Below are 16,243 nucleotides of genomic sequence, written 5' to 3'. Positions count from 1 at the left end.
TGCAGCCATTTCTGGATAAGGTTGCACTCCATTTACAAGACCAGGTTCACCAGCCTGTGCCAAAGAAAAAGGGAATATCTGAGAGAAAGATTGATGCAAAGAAACAGGGAGCCTCTCCCAGGAGCAGCAAGAGACACAGTGAGAGGAAGAAGAGACAATACTGAAAGTCAGTATGGATGCCCAGTGGTTAGAGCATGTCAGTACTAGGTCTGCAGAGACCCAGGTTAAACTCCACATTCATTCAGTCATGGCCTAATGGCAGTTAGATCTCTCAGAACTGCTGTGAGGATAAAAACAAAAAAGGAGGCACAAGCACCACACTTGAAGTTCATGAAAAACAGGCAAAATGTACAAGTAACAAACAGCCGTAACTGAGGCAGCAGGAGCAAAATAAGGAGCAAATCCTTCTCAACATCTCGGTTAAGCATGGCACTCCAGATTATTAGTGGACTACAAACTATCATCCCTGACCACTGTTCTTACTGGTCAGTCATGGGTGCTGAGAACATCCAGTAGGTCCACCCTGATTGGAGGTGGAAATCTTGTGGCTCTCTAGAAGTTGTTTTCAGGACTTCGTGTCATTTAACCGTGGCTCAGTGATGTGGCATACCTGCATACTTTTCACAGAACAGTTCAAAAACACTGCTCTCGATGTTCCTAGACTATAAGTCTCAAAAGCCCTGTAGTGAGCATAGCCAATGATGAGGGGTACTGGGAGTTGCAGTCCAGTAGCAACTACAGAGTTAATGGTTTGAGCATTGGACTACAACTACAAGACCAGAGTTTGAGTACCAGCTCAGCCCTGGAAACCCACTGGTTGACTTTGGGCAAGTAATTCTTTCAAGCCCAGGATGGCAAAGGGAAAACCCCTCTGAACAAATCTTGCCAAGAAAATCCCATGATAGGTTTGCCTTGGGATTGCAAAATAGAAGAAGTGGGAAATGAAGGTGCACACACCACCACCACCACAACAGCATTGCAGAGCCCTTGCTTCTCCCTCCCAGGCGCCCCCAATCCATCTGACCTCCGCTGCCTTAAGAAATCTCCTTTCTCTGTAAATTCTGCTGTCTGTAAAACAGCCATTTGACCACTGCATTCATGAAGGCGAAAAACCTGAACCACCAGCAGCACTCAAGACCCAAAGGATATTTATTCAAGCCAAGGTGACAGATAAGACCTGCACTTGACCCACAAACAACCATTGCTGTAAAGCTGCAGGAGAATGGCCAAAAGCCGGTGGGCTCCACTGCAGCCCTACTGTGGTGACACAATAGAAGACACACTCTTTTAAAAGTCACATCCCAACGACAGCGGGGAATTCTTCCCAATTCTGCAGTCCCTGGGATCAGCAGCTGGTTTTCAAGGACTGGTCTCTGTTTTGCCACTGTGGTAATCCGGCGGGGTGTATTTCCCTTCCTTTATCAGCTTCTTTCTCTGTTCGGTGATAGTCACCAGACGCTTTATCTGCCAGAAGAAAGGGAACAAGAGAGATGCGATGTCATCTTGCAAGTTCAAAACCTCTGCAGAATTTTGACAGGTAACCCACTCCTGATTTCCTTTGCTTTCTTTCCCTGCAGCTTCTCATGCCATCAATAATTCTGCCATTGCAAGGAACTCTCTGCCAAGTTATTTATCCTCAGGAAGAGGGAAGCAATATTTATACCACCAATAAAAAACATTTTGCAAATCTTTCATCCCATTAGCAATGGAAAGTACCAAGACCTTCCAACAGTTGATAGTCATGGCAGTAAGTCAGCAGTGCTTTTGTGCATTTAGTCACTCATTCACTTTCATATAAGGGCCAGAGTCATGTCTTACGCATATCTACAGAAGCAGCTGCAGTATCTTTAGCTAATGCAGAACTACTTCCACATTCAGTCCAAGGTTGCAGACTTGCGCATGCAGAGGTATGTACATCATGCAAGTTGCACCATGTCGCCATTCAACACACAGTACTAGCAGTGCATAACTTGACACATAGAGATTTATCACCCTGATGTAGCACCACAGCCAGGCATCCAAAAGTCAGATTAAACCAGACATCCAGCTCCCCTCCAAGCTTGTGTCCTCAGCTTCCATTCTCCCCTCACCATTTTATGCATGTTAATGCACTCCGTCAAGTCCTCCATCTCCAGGCGACACTCCTTCTTGGCCCGGGTTTGCCCAATGCCTGCAGAACACTCCAGCCACTCCTTCTCAAAGGCATGGCACACGCTGGCCATCTGGTGAGGCTGTTTGGTGCTCTGGGTAAGAAACCATCTGTCGAGGTCAATGCCCAGCTTGTCCTGAAGATCGAGGACCGGCATGGCTGAAAGGAGGCAGAAAATGAGAGTAAAGATTGAAAGGAGACTGTCATGACTGAACAGGGGCAGAAAAGAAAAGATTGAGAGGAAGAAGACCAAGGCATATGGAAAGCCTCTGGACCAGAGGAGAGAGATGTGGGAAGAAGGTATTTAAGGCAGAAAAGGACAGTTTGGTACATTAAGGGTAGAAACACAGATGTGAAGAAAGCCTGGGAACATGAGCTACAGATGCCTAAACTCTGAAAGCTAGCTGTCAATGTCTTTCCTCTCGCTTTATGACCTTTTTAAAGAAACTTGTTTTCAGATTCAGAGGTCTGAATTGGACCTCCTCCACTTTATCAAGTAAACTCAGAAACTACTCATTTTGCTGATGAAGAAAAGGAGTAGCCGTGAATCACTGCATAGTTGCTTGGCTTCCTGAGATTTTGTCTAATCAGTGCTATTCTCTTAGCTGTCACCATCAGCAGTTTCTGCTTCTTCTCATCCCTCATTTTCATCACATTCACTGATGCTCCAAAGCTGGAAGTTTGCCTAGACAGAGACGAGCTCCTTTATCCTTGCACACAGCTGCTTGGTTCTTGGTTTGGTGAGAGCATTTCCAAACAGAGAGCCTTTGTAGCGGAAAAGTGGGGTATAAATATGCCAAATAAACAAATAATATATTTTTGAATACTGTAGTACCAAACTGTGATAAAGAATCAGTGGATATAAAGAGTCAACTATACATAATCTTGGAGATGGAATCCAAGTCTAAATATGCAATTCGTTTACGTTTTGTATACTGGGAAGGGCAAGACTCCACCACCTTCTCTCCTCAACTGTGCTAAGTTATAGGTAAAGGTATAGTCCCTTGACTTGAATGTCTTGCCATAACCAACTGTAGGGAGTGGTGCTCATCTCCGTTACTAACCAAAGAGCCAGGTTCCTAGAGAGGACACTCCGCTAGGCTTTTGTAGCTCCTTTAGCACAACTCTATGGTCAATGCCTACCCAATGTTGACCATAGAGTTGCACTGGAGGACCTAGAGATTCCTAGTGAGAACACTCTATAAGGCTTTTGTAGCTCCTTTAGCACAACTCTATGGTCAATGCCTACCCAATGTTGATCAAAGAGTTGCACTGGAGGACCTAGAGATTCCTAGAGAGGACACTCCACTAGGCTTTTGTAGCTCCTTTAACACAACTCTATGGTCAATGCCTACCCAATGTTGACCATAGAGTTGCGCTGGAGGACCTAGAGATTCCTAGAGAGGTGTCTTGTGCTCGTAACCCTAGCAAATATGGAAGGACAAGTGTGTATACACATACACGCACACTGTATATTTAAGCCGTGGATGGCTGAATCCGTGGATACAGAGAGGCAGCTGTATCTTGGTGTCTTGGAGGGATCTCTTCCACAGGGCCGCCATGATCTGAAGGCAAAACTGGAAGGCATTTAACAACAACAATATAAAATGCATCCTAAAGGTGAGGAAATGGCTGCCTCCCCCTCCTTACCTAAAACAGCGACCTTCCTCAACTCAACGCTGTCCTTGCTGGGCTTTTACGACGGGAGAAGCGGCGCTGCCGTCAAGCGCGAAGCTCACTTCCGGGACGCCCCTGCCCGTTTTCCGGTCTCTATGGCTATCGGCCGTTCTTCTGTGCCGCTCCTGCCCACCGACTTCCGGTCTCTATGGCTCTCCGGCAAGCAGCGACCAGGATTCTATGTGTCACGTAGAGATAGGATTGCTGAAGAGTGACTCGACTCACCGCTACTTCCGGGTTTCCTTGTCTCTCTCACTTCTAGTTTTAGACTGTGTGCTTTTATCTTTATTATTTACACACACACACACATAAATAATATTCTTTTAGGCTTTTATCTGTTTTGGCTACTAACATTAGAATCACAGAATCATAGAGTTGGAAGAGACCCCAATTAGGGCCATCCAGTCCAACCCCTTTATTCTGCCATGCAGGAACTCTCATTCAAAGCATCCCCATTGACAGATGGCCATCCAGCCTCTGCTTAAAGACCTCCATTACACTCCGAGGAAGGAGTGTGTTCCACTGTTGAACAGCCTTACTCTCAGGAAGGTCCTCCTAATGTTGAGGTGGAATCTCTTTTCCTGGAGCTTGTATCCATTGCTCTGATCCTGTTCTCTGGAGCAGCAGAAAACAAGCTTGCTCCCTCCCCAATATGACCTCCCTTCAAATATTTAAACAGGGCTATCATATCACCTGTTAACCTTCTCTTCTCCAGGCTTAACATCCCAGCTCCCTGAGTCTTTCTTCATAGGACATAGTTTCCAGACCTTTCACCATTTTAGTCGCCCTCCTTTGGACACATGGCTCCAGATTCTCAACATCCTTTTTGAATTGTGATGCCCAGAACTGGACACAATATTATTCCAGGTGAGGCCTGACCAGAGCAGAACAGAGTGGCCCTATTACTTCCCTTGATCTAGACACTATACTTCTATTGATGCAGCCTAAAATCGCATTGGCCTTGTTAGCTGTCGCATCGCACTGTTGACTCATGTTCAACTTATGGCCTACTTGGACTCCAAGATCCCTTTCACACATAGTTTCATTCAGCCAGGTGTTACCCATCCTATATCTGTGCATTTCATTTTTCCGCCCTAAGTGATGATGATGATGATGATGCATTGTTCCTGCAGAGCAGATTAGACCCAGGTTGGGATTTCATCTAGGGTTTTTGTATTTATTTATTTTGCACTTCTTTCTGTCCTTGTTTCCTAATGAGTTGCAATCTTGTTTACTCGCAAGAGACCCCCACTCAAACTCACAACCTTGTGTGCAGTGCCATAGGAGACCCGTGTGTGAAAGCGACACACTCACACACATGCACAAGCGTCCTCTCACTCACACACAGAACACAAAAGAAGACCCTGGGAGGAGGAGGAGGAACAGGATTTATGTTGCATACTTAAAAACCACACAGATTTTTTTGGGGACAGGAGAAAAGTAAGGGGAGGGAAAGAGAAAAGGAAGCGGGGCATCCGGCTTGGTACTCCAGGGCAGAGAAGGTGGAAGGAGGCAGGCAGGCCAGAGAGAGAGAGGAGGAGGAAGAGGAAGATGTTGAGGTTGAAGTGTGGCAGGAGGAGGAGGAGGAGGAGGACTCCGTAGTGGCAGGAGGATGTTCTGCCCCCTTGTGGCACATGTTGTGATTGTGGCTCACATGATGCTGGCTGCCGGAGCGAAGACGGGGGCCACGCACAAGGAGTCCGTGATTTCCCAGCCGCAGGACAGCGGGGTGCAGGCGCTCTCCCGGTCCTCTTCCTCCGGGTGCAGCAGTTTCCCCCACAAGAGCTGGACCGCTTCCCTGTGAGACGAAACAAATCCCCAAAAATTAAAAAGAGAGAGAGAGAGAGAAGAATCCCATCTTGACTCCGATCAGCAAGTGAAAGGCGCACCCTGTGACCAGAGGTCCTTTCCTCCTTTCCCAGGACATGACCTACATTCCCACCTTCTCTCCTGGAGGAATTCCAAAATGTCCCCCATTTTGAGCATGGCTAAGAAGCATTAATTTATATTAATATTAGTGCTTTTTAGCTTTTGTTTTGTAACAATCTATATTTTTCTTTTCTGTCCTACATTTTACGGAGCCTTGTCCTCCTTTGCAGATGTCCTACGACAGTGATGACAAACCTACGGCATGCATGCCAGAGGTGGCACTCAGAGCCCTTTCTGAGGGCACATGTGCACCGTTGCCCCAGCACAGAGTTTGCCAGAGTTTGTTACTAGAAAGCCAGAGGGACATGGCACTTTGCAATGAATAAGTGGGCTTTGGGTTGCAGTTTGGGCACTCAGTCTCTGAAAGGTTCACCATCAGTCTCTGAAAGGTTCACCATCACACACACACACACACACACACACACACACACACACATATATATATATACACGCAGACACGCACGCATGCACACTATCTATCTATCTATCTATCTATCTATCTATCTATCTATCTATACGTATTATATATATCACTGGTCACTCTGATCCAGTAGCCACTTGGTCTGACCAGTAGACCATTCCCAGTTAGCTCCTCCACTTACCCCAGGCATCAGGATATCAAAACATAGAGTACAGTCAGCCCTCCATATCCATGGATTTTTTAAGGTTCAAGCATCCACGGCTTGGAAATATTAAAAATATATATACAAATTCTGAAAAGCAAACCTTGATTTTGCCATTTCTTATAAGGGAAAGCATTTTATTATCCATTGCACTTAAAGAGACTGCAACACCAACAGATTTTGGTATCCACCGGGGATCCTGGAACCAAATCCCAGCAGATACCAAGGGCCCCTGCTATCTGTGGGATATTATTCCGACCCCAATGTAAGAATTTCAGTCACTGAGCATTAGTCTGTTGCTTAGGTCATACATGTCGAGTCCCCCTTATTATCAGAAATGCATGGGACCAACAGTGTTTTGGACTTCTGATATATTTGGATTTGGGAATATTTCCATATTATAAAACATTAGGGAGACCCAACTTGTAATAGAAACACAACTAGATCCCAGAATTCCATAGCCTTGAGCCATGGCAGTTAAAATGGTGTCAAACCGAATTATTTCTACAGTTCTGGATACAGCTTTAGCCTCCGGATTCAAAGTCCTCCTTCCCTCTTTGAGATCCCTGATTCTATATCCCCCAGTTTTCCTTTGCAAGGGACTTGGGAAGCTCTCACCAGGCCATTCTGGAGATAGCGCAGTGGACTGGTGCCTGCTGGGCTCCGCTGAGAGAGGCGGACGGTGGCACGGTGTAGGCGCCCATATTCTCAAAGATCAGCCAGTCTCCCACGTGAAGTTCAGGGAGATCCACCCCATCTGCAATGCGGTCCAGACCATCCCCAGTCGGTCCCCAGAAGCTGCTGCTGTGCAAGTCTTGATCCGGAGAGGGTTTCTGCAAGAAAACGGGAAGAACATCACTTTCACTGTCTTTGTTGTTGCGTGCCTTCAAGTCGTTTCCTTCAAGTCACCTTATCCTCTGAGGCTGAGAGAGTGTGGCTTGCCCAAGGTCACCCAATGGGTTTCATGGCCAAGCTGGGAATTGAACCTTGATCTACAAAGTCATAGTCCAGTGCTCAAACCACTATGCTATGCTGGCTCACTGTTTAGCCAGAGTTTATACAATGCTCCACAGACATCAGAACTAGAAACATGCCTTTTAAAAGAAGAATACGTGCCACAATTTGTATGCAATCATCTGGCTTTCCTCCATTCACCAGTCCCAGGTGCAAAAATGTTTCTTACCTTATGCAAGATGGGAATGGGGCAAGCATTGTCAAAGATGACCGATCCAAAGGAGCCGTAAACGCCGTCGTTAAGATGGTAAACGAAGCTCTTCTTGCCACCTGGGTCTTCATCTAAGGGAGGGAAAGAAATGAAGCAAAAGCTAAGTTGGGGGTGCCTTAGGATGCACCCCAAAATATCCCCTGGTCTCATGGTCTAGACCCTCTTTTCTGGTCCTCAGGACAAGGGGGAAGAATCTCAGGGCAAGAGTTCTGCTTGAAATAATGCAGCTTGACCCCACCTTTAAGAGTTGCCACTCTATCCGATGAAACCCTGAGATGTTTTACAAGCCTTCTCTGCCAAAGAGTGCTGGTGCCTCACCAAACTCCAAATCCCAGGATTCTGTAGAATGGAGCCATGGAAGCTAAAGTGGGGTCAAAATGCATTATTTCTACAGTGTAGATGAACATGGAGAGAAAGGAAGCTCACCAGCTTGTGTGTTAGTGGCCTCAGTGAGAAGAAAATGCATTCTGCACATGGTCAGAAATGCCCATTGTTGCTTTTTAATGAATGCTCAGATGCTAAAAAATAGGGAAAGCCTTTCCCCATTCCTGAAGTGTGACAATGCATAGAGCATATTTCATGCTCCTTGTGGAGTCCACATTGAAACTTTCCTCCCATTTGACCAAGCCTACCTTCGGAGCCTGGTTGCTCCAGGGGAACCTCCTTCTTGGCAACAATGCTGACCGCTAAAGTAAAGGCCGAATCCACATAGTAGCGCCCCAGTTCAGCGATGATCTCCACCCCACAGCCTTCTGGGAAATACAGGTCCAAGGCAGAGTTGACCACAGCTGCTGTCTGCAAGAGTGCAAAGCAGGGCAGGGAGAGAGAAACAAAAACTTAAACAGAGTCCAAACTTAATGAGGCTATTCAAATGGCAGTCATAATTTGCTTTTGCAATCTTCAATATAGGACACAAAAAGTCCTCAACAGAAGAACCAGGGTCTCAAAATGGGGTGCAATGCCATTCGCAGAAGTAGTATTATTAATGGTGTGTTTTGCAATAAATAGAAGGCAAATGGAAATATCCAGCTCAGGATTACAATGGATTAAGAAATGATTTAATGGTCATTTACAGATCCTGCAAGAATGTTAACCATTCTGCTGCTCCTGCTATGTATTGTAAAAACAAGCCAATAATACAACTGATACATTAAAAAAGTGCATGGTGTCACTCACATCCCATTTGGCCCCAGGTAGGTTTGTGTGTTGGACTACAACTCTGGAGATCAGGGTTCGATTCCCTGGTCAGCCATGGAAATCTGCTAGGTGACCATAAGTGAATCATATACTCTTAACCCCAGAAAACACCATGATAGGTTCACCAAAAGTCAGAAATTGTTTGAAGGCACTACCACCACCACCACCACCAACAACAAGACCTTGGGAAAGTTATTCTTTTGGTTTGCAGCTCTAAAAACTCCCAGTGGGACCCAGAAAAAAAACCTAGCCACTTTCCCAGGCTTCCTTTCCCCTTGGCCCATTGTTTGTTGGGTCCCAGCCTGGGAGAAAGGCAGCATATTAAATAAATTAACAATCAAATAAATAAATAAAGGGAATTGTACCTCTTCAAAGCGCCCTCGGGACTCTTCAGATGCTGGGAAGCCGCCTCCAATGTCCAGGAGATGCATCTTGTAGCCCAGTTCGGCCCCCATTTCAAAGACCAGGCGAGCGTCTGCGATGGACTGAGTGAAGATCTGAGGGTCGCTACAGCTGCTGCCAGTGTGGAAACTGGGAAAAGAAGGCAACTGGGAGGGTTTGCAAATGCTTTCTAGAAATGTTATCAATGAAATGGTGGAAAGGCAGAGGACTCCCCTTTAGCATTGCTTCCATAGGGGTCCCACTCATTCCCTCCTAAGCTATGTACTGCTGTACAAGTACAAGTGTGATGTAGCAATTTAAGTGTTGGACTAGGACTCTGGAGACCAGGGTTTGAATCCCTGCTTGGCCATGGAAACCCACTGGACGCCCTTGGGCAAGTCACACTCTCCCAGCCTCAGAGGATGGAAATGGCAAACCCCCCTCTGAAGAAACTTGTCACGAAAAACCCATAATAGGTTCACTTTAGGGTTGCCATAAGTTGGAAATGTCTTGAAGGCACACAAAAAGAAGACAAGGGCAAAGGTTTCCACCACTTACCTGATGCCAACAACCTCCACCTTCATCTCCTTTGCCGTTTCAAGCAGATGCCGGCAGGCTTTAAGGGTAGCGCCGCATTTTATGCTCAGATGGGCAGAAGTGCGGGAGTCGTCCGTAGCGAGGCATAAGATCATTCTTGACGGAAAGGGGCAGAAACAGCAACGGTTTACCATTGGTCAGCTACGTTTTACCATCCTAGCCATACTGACTGGGGAGGGATTCTGAAGTTGCAGTCTCAAGAAGGTAACTTTTCCAAGCAGTGGTTAGAAGATAGAGTTAGGTCTAATGGTTTTACGTCACACAAGAGTAGATTTTGACTGAACATCAAGGGACTTCTTGAGGGCAAGAGCAATTGGGAAATGGAAGCAAAGTCTGCTTCTCTGGATATCTTCAAAAAGAGGCTGGACAGCTCCTAGCTGGGGATGCTCTAGAGCAGTGACTCTGAAACTCTGGCCTTCCATGTGTTTTAGACTTCGGCTACCATACTTTCCGACCATTGGACAAGATGGTTGAAGCCTCTGGGACCTGAAGTCCAAAACATCTGGAGGACCAGAGTTTGGGGATCACTGCTCTGGAGTTGGAAATCCTGAACTGAGCAGGGAATTGGAGTGACCAATTTATAACCATTTAGAATAGTGAGAAATCATTGTAAAGAGACTAAAACCATCTCAATGGGGGCCAAGATGGCATAGTGGTTTGAGTGCTGCTGGACTACAACTCTGGAGACCAGAGTTCAATTCCCATATCAGCCCTGAAACCCACTGGGTGATCTTGGGCAAGTCATGTTTTTTTAACTTAGTACTGGAATGAAACCAGTGTTAGTGCCAATCAGACCTCTAAGTAAAGGATACTCCCCAAATGGGGTGCCACAGCCAGGAAGTCCCTGTGCCCACATCCTTCTACAGTTTACTGTCTTGATGGATACAGATGAGGCATGTCACCCTTGAGCAAACCCCAGACTGCCATATATCTCATAGAGACATATACCCTGCAATTGCATCCACAATTCCTTCCCTTGTGCCCGATGTTGGAGGTCTTACCTACCTGGCAGATGGGTGACTCCGTGCCACTTTCCCAAGCTCCACCTCATTGTCAAAGGTCATCAGCTGTACCCCTTGGCTCGCTGCGTACCGGATCAGGGAGAGCTGCTTGCAAGGGCTGGTGCAGATGATCCGGTCGGGTGGAACTCCAATACTCTTCACCAGTGCCATCTCTGTCTGGAGGGTCAGGGAGAGAATGCATTTGGAAGGGCACACCTACCTGGCCATTGAAGGAAAGCCAAGCCCCACCAAAATCAAGCCTTGCCCCCTTATTTCAGTAGCATCTGGTGAATTCCTTGTCTGTCGAGTGGTGCGTCTTCTCTTGGTTTTGGTCTCAACTTTGAATACGATAACCAAAGCATGGAACCTGTCTGGAGGGTAGAGTACAGGACCTTGGACAGGTCCAAAACCCACTGCAGAAATAATCCAGTTTGAGACTGCTTTAATTGCCCTGGCTCAATGCCAAGAAATCTTGGAAACTATAGTTTTGTAAAACCTTTAGCCTTCTCTGTCAGAGAGCTCTCATGCCACAATAAACTACAATTCCCAGCATTCCCTAGCATTGAGCCAGCGCAGTTAACGCTGTCTCAAACTACATTATTTCTGTAATGTGTTTTGGACCACAGTCAGCTCTTTGTATCCATGGTCTTTTTATCCATGGATTCAAGCATCCACCACTTGCAAATATTTTAAAAATGTATACATTCCAAAAAGCAAACTTTGGCTTTGTTATTTTATATAAGGGGCAACCATTTAACTATGCTACTGTATTTAATGAGACTTGAGCATCCATGGATTTTGTTATCCATGGTGTGTCCTGGAACCACACCCCAGCAGATACCAAATGCCCACTGTATACATATTTAGTATTTAATGTATGTGCTCCCTTTCTCGCAACACAAGATTCAAGGGGGTTTAAAGGTCATGCTAAAACTCAGTTATGGATCCACTGCTCCACTGACAAGGAAAGCCACCAGTACCTTATTTCCTGCTCCAGCAGAAGCATTTCCATGCATTTCATTAAAAAATGTGATAGCCATTGAAGTGAGGACAGAAGGTACCTCGTGCTATAACTGTGCCATGTGGATGCACCCTGGGGGTCTAGACACTATGCTGTGCCAAATGGCATTGCACCAATCCAACTTGTGCTCCAATAACAGGAGAGAGAGGAAGTCAGCGCCTTCTTTCCCACAACCTTCCTACCTTACTGGCACAGCCAAACCCGGCCCCAAGGCCCGCCAGCATCTGCACAACTCCTTTGCTCCGGTTACACTTCAGGGAGTAGAAGGGCTTGATGCGTGGCAAGGCCTTCAGGAGGCGCAAGTGTTTCTTCACCACATCCTCGAGATCCGCCACGAAAAAGGCTTCCCGGCTACCCTGGAAGACAAGGAAGGAGAGGCTCAGCATCAATCCCAGAGCCACACAACCAAAGGATTTATATACATGATGGGGGACATGTTTATAGCAGTTAACGTGATGTCAAAGTGAATTAATTACAGATGTAAAGATAAAGAAAAAACAGTGACCCCAAAGTATTTTACGAAGCCATTAGCTGCTGCCTCTTACCACCTCGGCCACCTCGAGGAGCAGGTTCTCCAAGACATCTCTGGTGGTGAAGCCTTCTTCCACCATGACGACATCCGACTCGTCCAAGCATCTGGTCATTGTTACTGCAGAAGGAGGATCTTGCTTCGTAACCCTCCGTCAGAAGGGGGGATGATAGTTTTTAAGTATGCAACACACTGTGGAAGGGAGGAACAAGAGAACAAGAGGACTAGAGGTGAGGCTGGCTCCTGTCTCAGTCCACCCCAAACAGGTAAAGATGTTTACCAGGAGCTCATTCATTTTGTTGATGTTGATGTTGAGTGCCTTCTAATCATTTCCGACTCATGCAGACCCTAAGGCGACTCTATCATGGGGTTTTCTGGGCAAGTTTTCTTCAAAGGGGGTTGCCACTAGTTGGGAGACCACAAATGAAGAACAGGTGCTGTCAGTGATATTTCAGATGAAGGCACTGGCAAAACCACCTCTGATGATTCCTTGCCTAAGAAACCCCTTTGAAATTCATGCAGTCACCATAAGTCAACAGGCAACTTGAAGGCACATATATGCATACACAGAGGCCTAAATACCCTAAACATGCACCCACCAGGTCCCATCTGACCTTGAAAGCCAAGAAGCATCAAGCCTGTTTAGTACTTGGACAGGACACAATCAACGAATACCAGATACTGTAGGCTAGATTTCAGAGGACAAAACTGATAAATCCACCTCTAAATAACCCTTGCCTAAGAAAACCCTCTGTAATTCATGGAGTCGCCATAAATTGATAGGCAACTTGAAGGCACATATACACATACGCAGAGGTGTAAATACACTAAACATGCACTAGGTCCTATCTAATCCTGGAAACCCAGCAGAGTCAGCCCTGCTTAGTACTTGGATGAGAGACCATCAACAAATACCGGGCTATGTTTTGGAGAATGGAACTGGTAAATCCACCTCTGAATAATCCTTGCCTAAGAAAACCCTATGCAAGCCGTGGGTTCACCATAAGTCGACAGGAGACCTGGAGGTGTATGCACACACCTTCCTTGCTGTTTTCAAAGAGAAGACAATGAAGGAGGCATGCTCTCCTCTTCTTCCTCCTCCTCCTTATCCATGGCATCCCATCTCCATCCTATAAAGACTCACCAAGTCCCGAAGCCTTCCTCCTTCCCGGGTGGCTAGGTGAAATGCCAGGGGGGTTCTCCGGTGAACTCTGAGCTTTTGCAACACCCCGAGGCACAGTTGCTGCTGGGGATCCGAGGTCTCTGCAAGGAGAGGGGATCCACTTAGTTACCAAGACATTCAGGCAGGCAAACATCACCTATTGCTGCTATCATTATCACCACTACCATCGCCACCATCAGCATTATCATCATCTTTATTTTCTATTTTTCCCCTCTGGACTGAAATGGAGGAAGAAACGCACCACAGGTGTGTAGTTAAACTATAAGGATTGCATAACAATAATTTCAGCGATTCATTGATCATGATAATAATGATGATTAAAATTAATTAAAAAAGATTAAAATGCAGATTAGACTGTAAATGTTATAGTGTTGATTATCCCCAACTACAAATATGTAAATGAGAAAAGGCAGACCAACTACAAACTACTAACATGCAAATGACAAATTTGCAGACAAAGGCCACCACAGAATACGTTGTCGTTTATTTTAATGTCTCTACATCTGTATCTTCTTACGTCTCTGTCTTACATCTGTATCTGTACCTCTCTATCTCTCTAGACACAAATGTAATTAAATTCTGTACGACACCATTTTAAAAACACATCAGAATATTTCTTTTTTTAAAAGACAGAGAAGCATTTAAATAAAAGTACTTTATTTTGCAATATAGTCTCAGCCCTGCTATCTCAACACAGGCACATCCCCATTCATACTGGTACCCAGCGTCCCACCCACCCTTCTGCCCAGATGCTGATGCTCCTATGCGCACCTTAAAAAGCATTTAAACGGATTTTGCCCATGGGTCTCCCAAGAGTAAATATAGGCTTCGGCAGTGGCGGTTCCTCCTCCTCCTGCCCCACTCCAAAGCCTACACCATGCAAAGCAGCGCCGGCTAATCTTTGGATTCAGGAGGAGGCCAGACGGTCCCTTATATAGGAGCCTCCTCTCTGGCCCCCTCCCAGCTCCATCATCCCTGCTCACAAGGGTAGCCATGGCAACCCAGCTCTGCCCCCTGATTGGCCGAGAGGGATAAAAGAAAGCAGAGCCACAGCATCATCATCAGCTGTCCCTCCATCTTCTGCAATGAACAGGTGTGCACTTGCCAGGCTGTGGACCAAGGCCAGGCTGGGGGAAATAATAATAGTAATATTAATGATGATGATGATGATAATAATAATAATAATAATAATAATAATAATAATAAAAAATTATAATAATGATGAACTAGGGCAGGGGAATGCCGATTGGGAAGGGCCGTTATGGAAGAACTGGTTGTTGTGGTGCCTTCAAGTTGTGTGCCTTTAAGTCCTTTCTGACTTCCTCCCTGTAATAGGGACTATTACCAACAGTCGGCCTTCCTTATCCATGGATTCAAACATCCACAGCTTGAAAATATTCCATATATATATATATATATATTCCAAATAACAAACCTAGATTTTGCCATTTTTATGTAAGGGACACCATTTTGCTGTGCTGTTGTATTTAATGGGACTTGAGCATACACAGAATTTGGTATCCGGGGTGTGTGTATGTATGTTTATGTGTGTGTCCTGGAACCAAACCCCAGCGGATAACAAGGACCCACAATAACAATATAATAATAGTAGTAGTCTATTAGATATAATGGGACTTTGGTATCCATGGGGGGGGGCCCTAGAACCAAACTCCAGTGGATACCAAGGGCCCACTGCAATGGTGATGATGATGATGATGATGCCCCATTGTATATAATGGGACTTTAGAATCCATGGATTTTGTTGTCCGCAGAGGGGTTCTGGAACCAGACAAGGGCCCACTGTAAAGGTGAAGGAAAGTATGTGAAATGTTCATATATTTGCATTTATGTTACTATTGGTAGTATATTAAGAGTATACATACCATTATATATTGTTGCATGCCTTCAAGCCCTCTCCGATTTATGGCGACCCTTTGCTGCTGCTGTTGTTGTTGTTGTTGTTGTTGTTGTGTACCTTCATTTCTGACTTAGGCAAACCTATTGTGGGGTTTTCTTGGTAGGATTCTTCAGAGGTGGCTCGCCATGGCCACCCAATGGGTTTCATGGCTGAGCCAGGATTTGAACCCTGGTCTCCAGAGTCACAGTCCAACGCTCAAACCACGATGCCACGCTGGTGACCCTAAGGCCCTATAATGAGGTTTTCTTGGCAATGTTTGTTCTTCAGAGGGGGTTTGCCATGACTTTCCCCTGAGGCTGAGAGAGAGTGACTTGACCAAGATCTCTCTGGGTTTTGTGGCCAAGCTGGGATTCGAACCCTGGTCTCCAGAGTTTTTGGTGAGTTTTTTGGTCTATGTGGCCATTTTCCAGAGGAGTTTATTCCTGCCGTTTCGCTTGCATCCGTGGCTTTGGCATCTGCAGAGAATAATAATAATAATAATAATAATAATAATAATAATTATTATTATTTATATCCCGCTGCTCCGAATGATCGAAGCGGCTTACCATACAACATCAACACAATATCACATAAAACATTATAACCCTTCTTCCCCTCCCTAAACCTCCCATCAACAATAATAAAATACAATTGCTGGCATGGAAGTGAGTGGGATATATATATATATATATGCAACAGTATTCAACCCACTATATATATATATATATAAAACAGTAGTTATAATAGTAATGCAAATAAATTAATAAAGTAGTAAGAGCAGCAATATTAGTAATAGCAGTCATTATAATATAATATTATATTACAATCTAATAT

The 16,243-nt window shown here is 45.4% G+C and overlaps 2 protein-coding genes across 2 annotated transcripts; both read right to left on the bottom strand.

The window, feature by feature from the left end:
- Positions 1-1,131: 1,131 nt before the first annotated feature.
- Positions 1,132-3,815, bottom strand: NDUFS5 (NADH:ubiquinone oxidoreductase subunit S5). The gene is made up of 3 exons (XM_042440132.1): positions 3,800-3,815; positions 2,091-2,308; positions 1,132-1,464 (listed from the first exon to the last, which is right to left on the bottom strand). The coding sequence occupies exons 2-3, from the start codon at positions 2,304-2,306 to the stop codon at positions 1,360-1,362; spliced, it is 321 nt and encodes a 106-aa protein (XP_042296066.1). The 5' UTR covers positions 2,307-2,308; positions 3,800-3,815; the 3' UTR covers positions 1,132-1,359.
- Positions 3,816-5,197: 1,382 nt separating this feature from the next.
- On the bottom strand, positions 5,198-14,454 carry AZIN2 (antizyme inhibitor 2). Its single transcript, XM_042441167.1, has 11 exons — positions 14,284-14,454; positions 13,474-13,592; positions 12,346-12,521; positions 11,983-12,156; positions 10,784-10,956; positions 9,740-9,874; positions 9,166-9,331; positions 8,236-8,398; positions 7,562-7,674; positions 6,997-7,211; positions 5,198-5,624 (listed from the first exon to the last, which is right to left on the bottom strand). Exons 3-11 carry the CDS (start codon positions 12,442-12,444, stop codon positions 5,477-5,479), a joined length of 1,386 nt encoding a protein of 461 aa, XP_042297101.1. The 5' UTR covers positions 12,445-12,521; positions 13,474-13,592; positions 14,284-14,454; the 3' UTR covers positions 5,198-5,476.
- Positions 14,455-16,243: the final 1,789 nt, after the last annotated feature.

Source organism: Sceloporus undulatus, chromosome 9, assembly GCF_019175285.1.
Source record: "Sceloporus undulatus isolate JIND9_A2432 ecotype Alabama chromosome 9, SceUnd_v1.1, whole genome shotgun sequence".
Taxonomy (NCBI): domain Eukaryota; kingdom Metazoa; phylum Chordata; class Lepidosauria; order Squamata; family Phrynosomatidae; genus Sceloporus; species Sceloporus undulatus.
This window is presented reverse-complemented; position numbering and strand designations above follow the sequence as displayed.

Bases quoted from the DNA above. Each gene is read 5' to 3' on its own strand.
- NDUFS5 (XM_042440132.1), bottom strand. From the start codon at position 2,306: ATGCCGGTCCTCGATCTTCAGGACAAGCTGGGCATTGACCTCGACAGA. The intron at 1,465-2,090 runs GTGAGGGGAGAA...TTCTTCTGGCAG, and splicing joins GCATTAACATGCATAAAATG to ATAAAGCGTCTGGTGACTAT.
- AZIN2 (XM_042441167.1), bottom strand. From the start codon at position 12,444: ATGACCAGATGCTTGGACGAGTCGGATGTCGTCATGGTGGAAGAAGGC. The intron at 8,399-9,165 runs GTACAATTCCCT...GCACTCTTGCAG, and splicing joins CCCGAGGGCGCTTTGAAGAG to ACAGCAGCTGTGGTCAACTC. The intron at 7,675-8,235 runs GTAGGCTTGGTC...TCCCTCCCTTAG, and splicing joins GGAGCAACCAGGCTCCGAAG to ATGAAGACCCAGGTGGCAAG.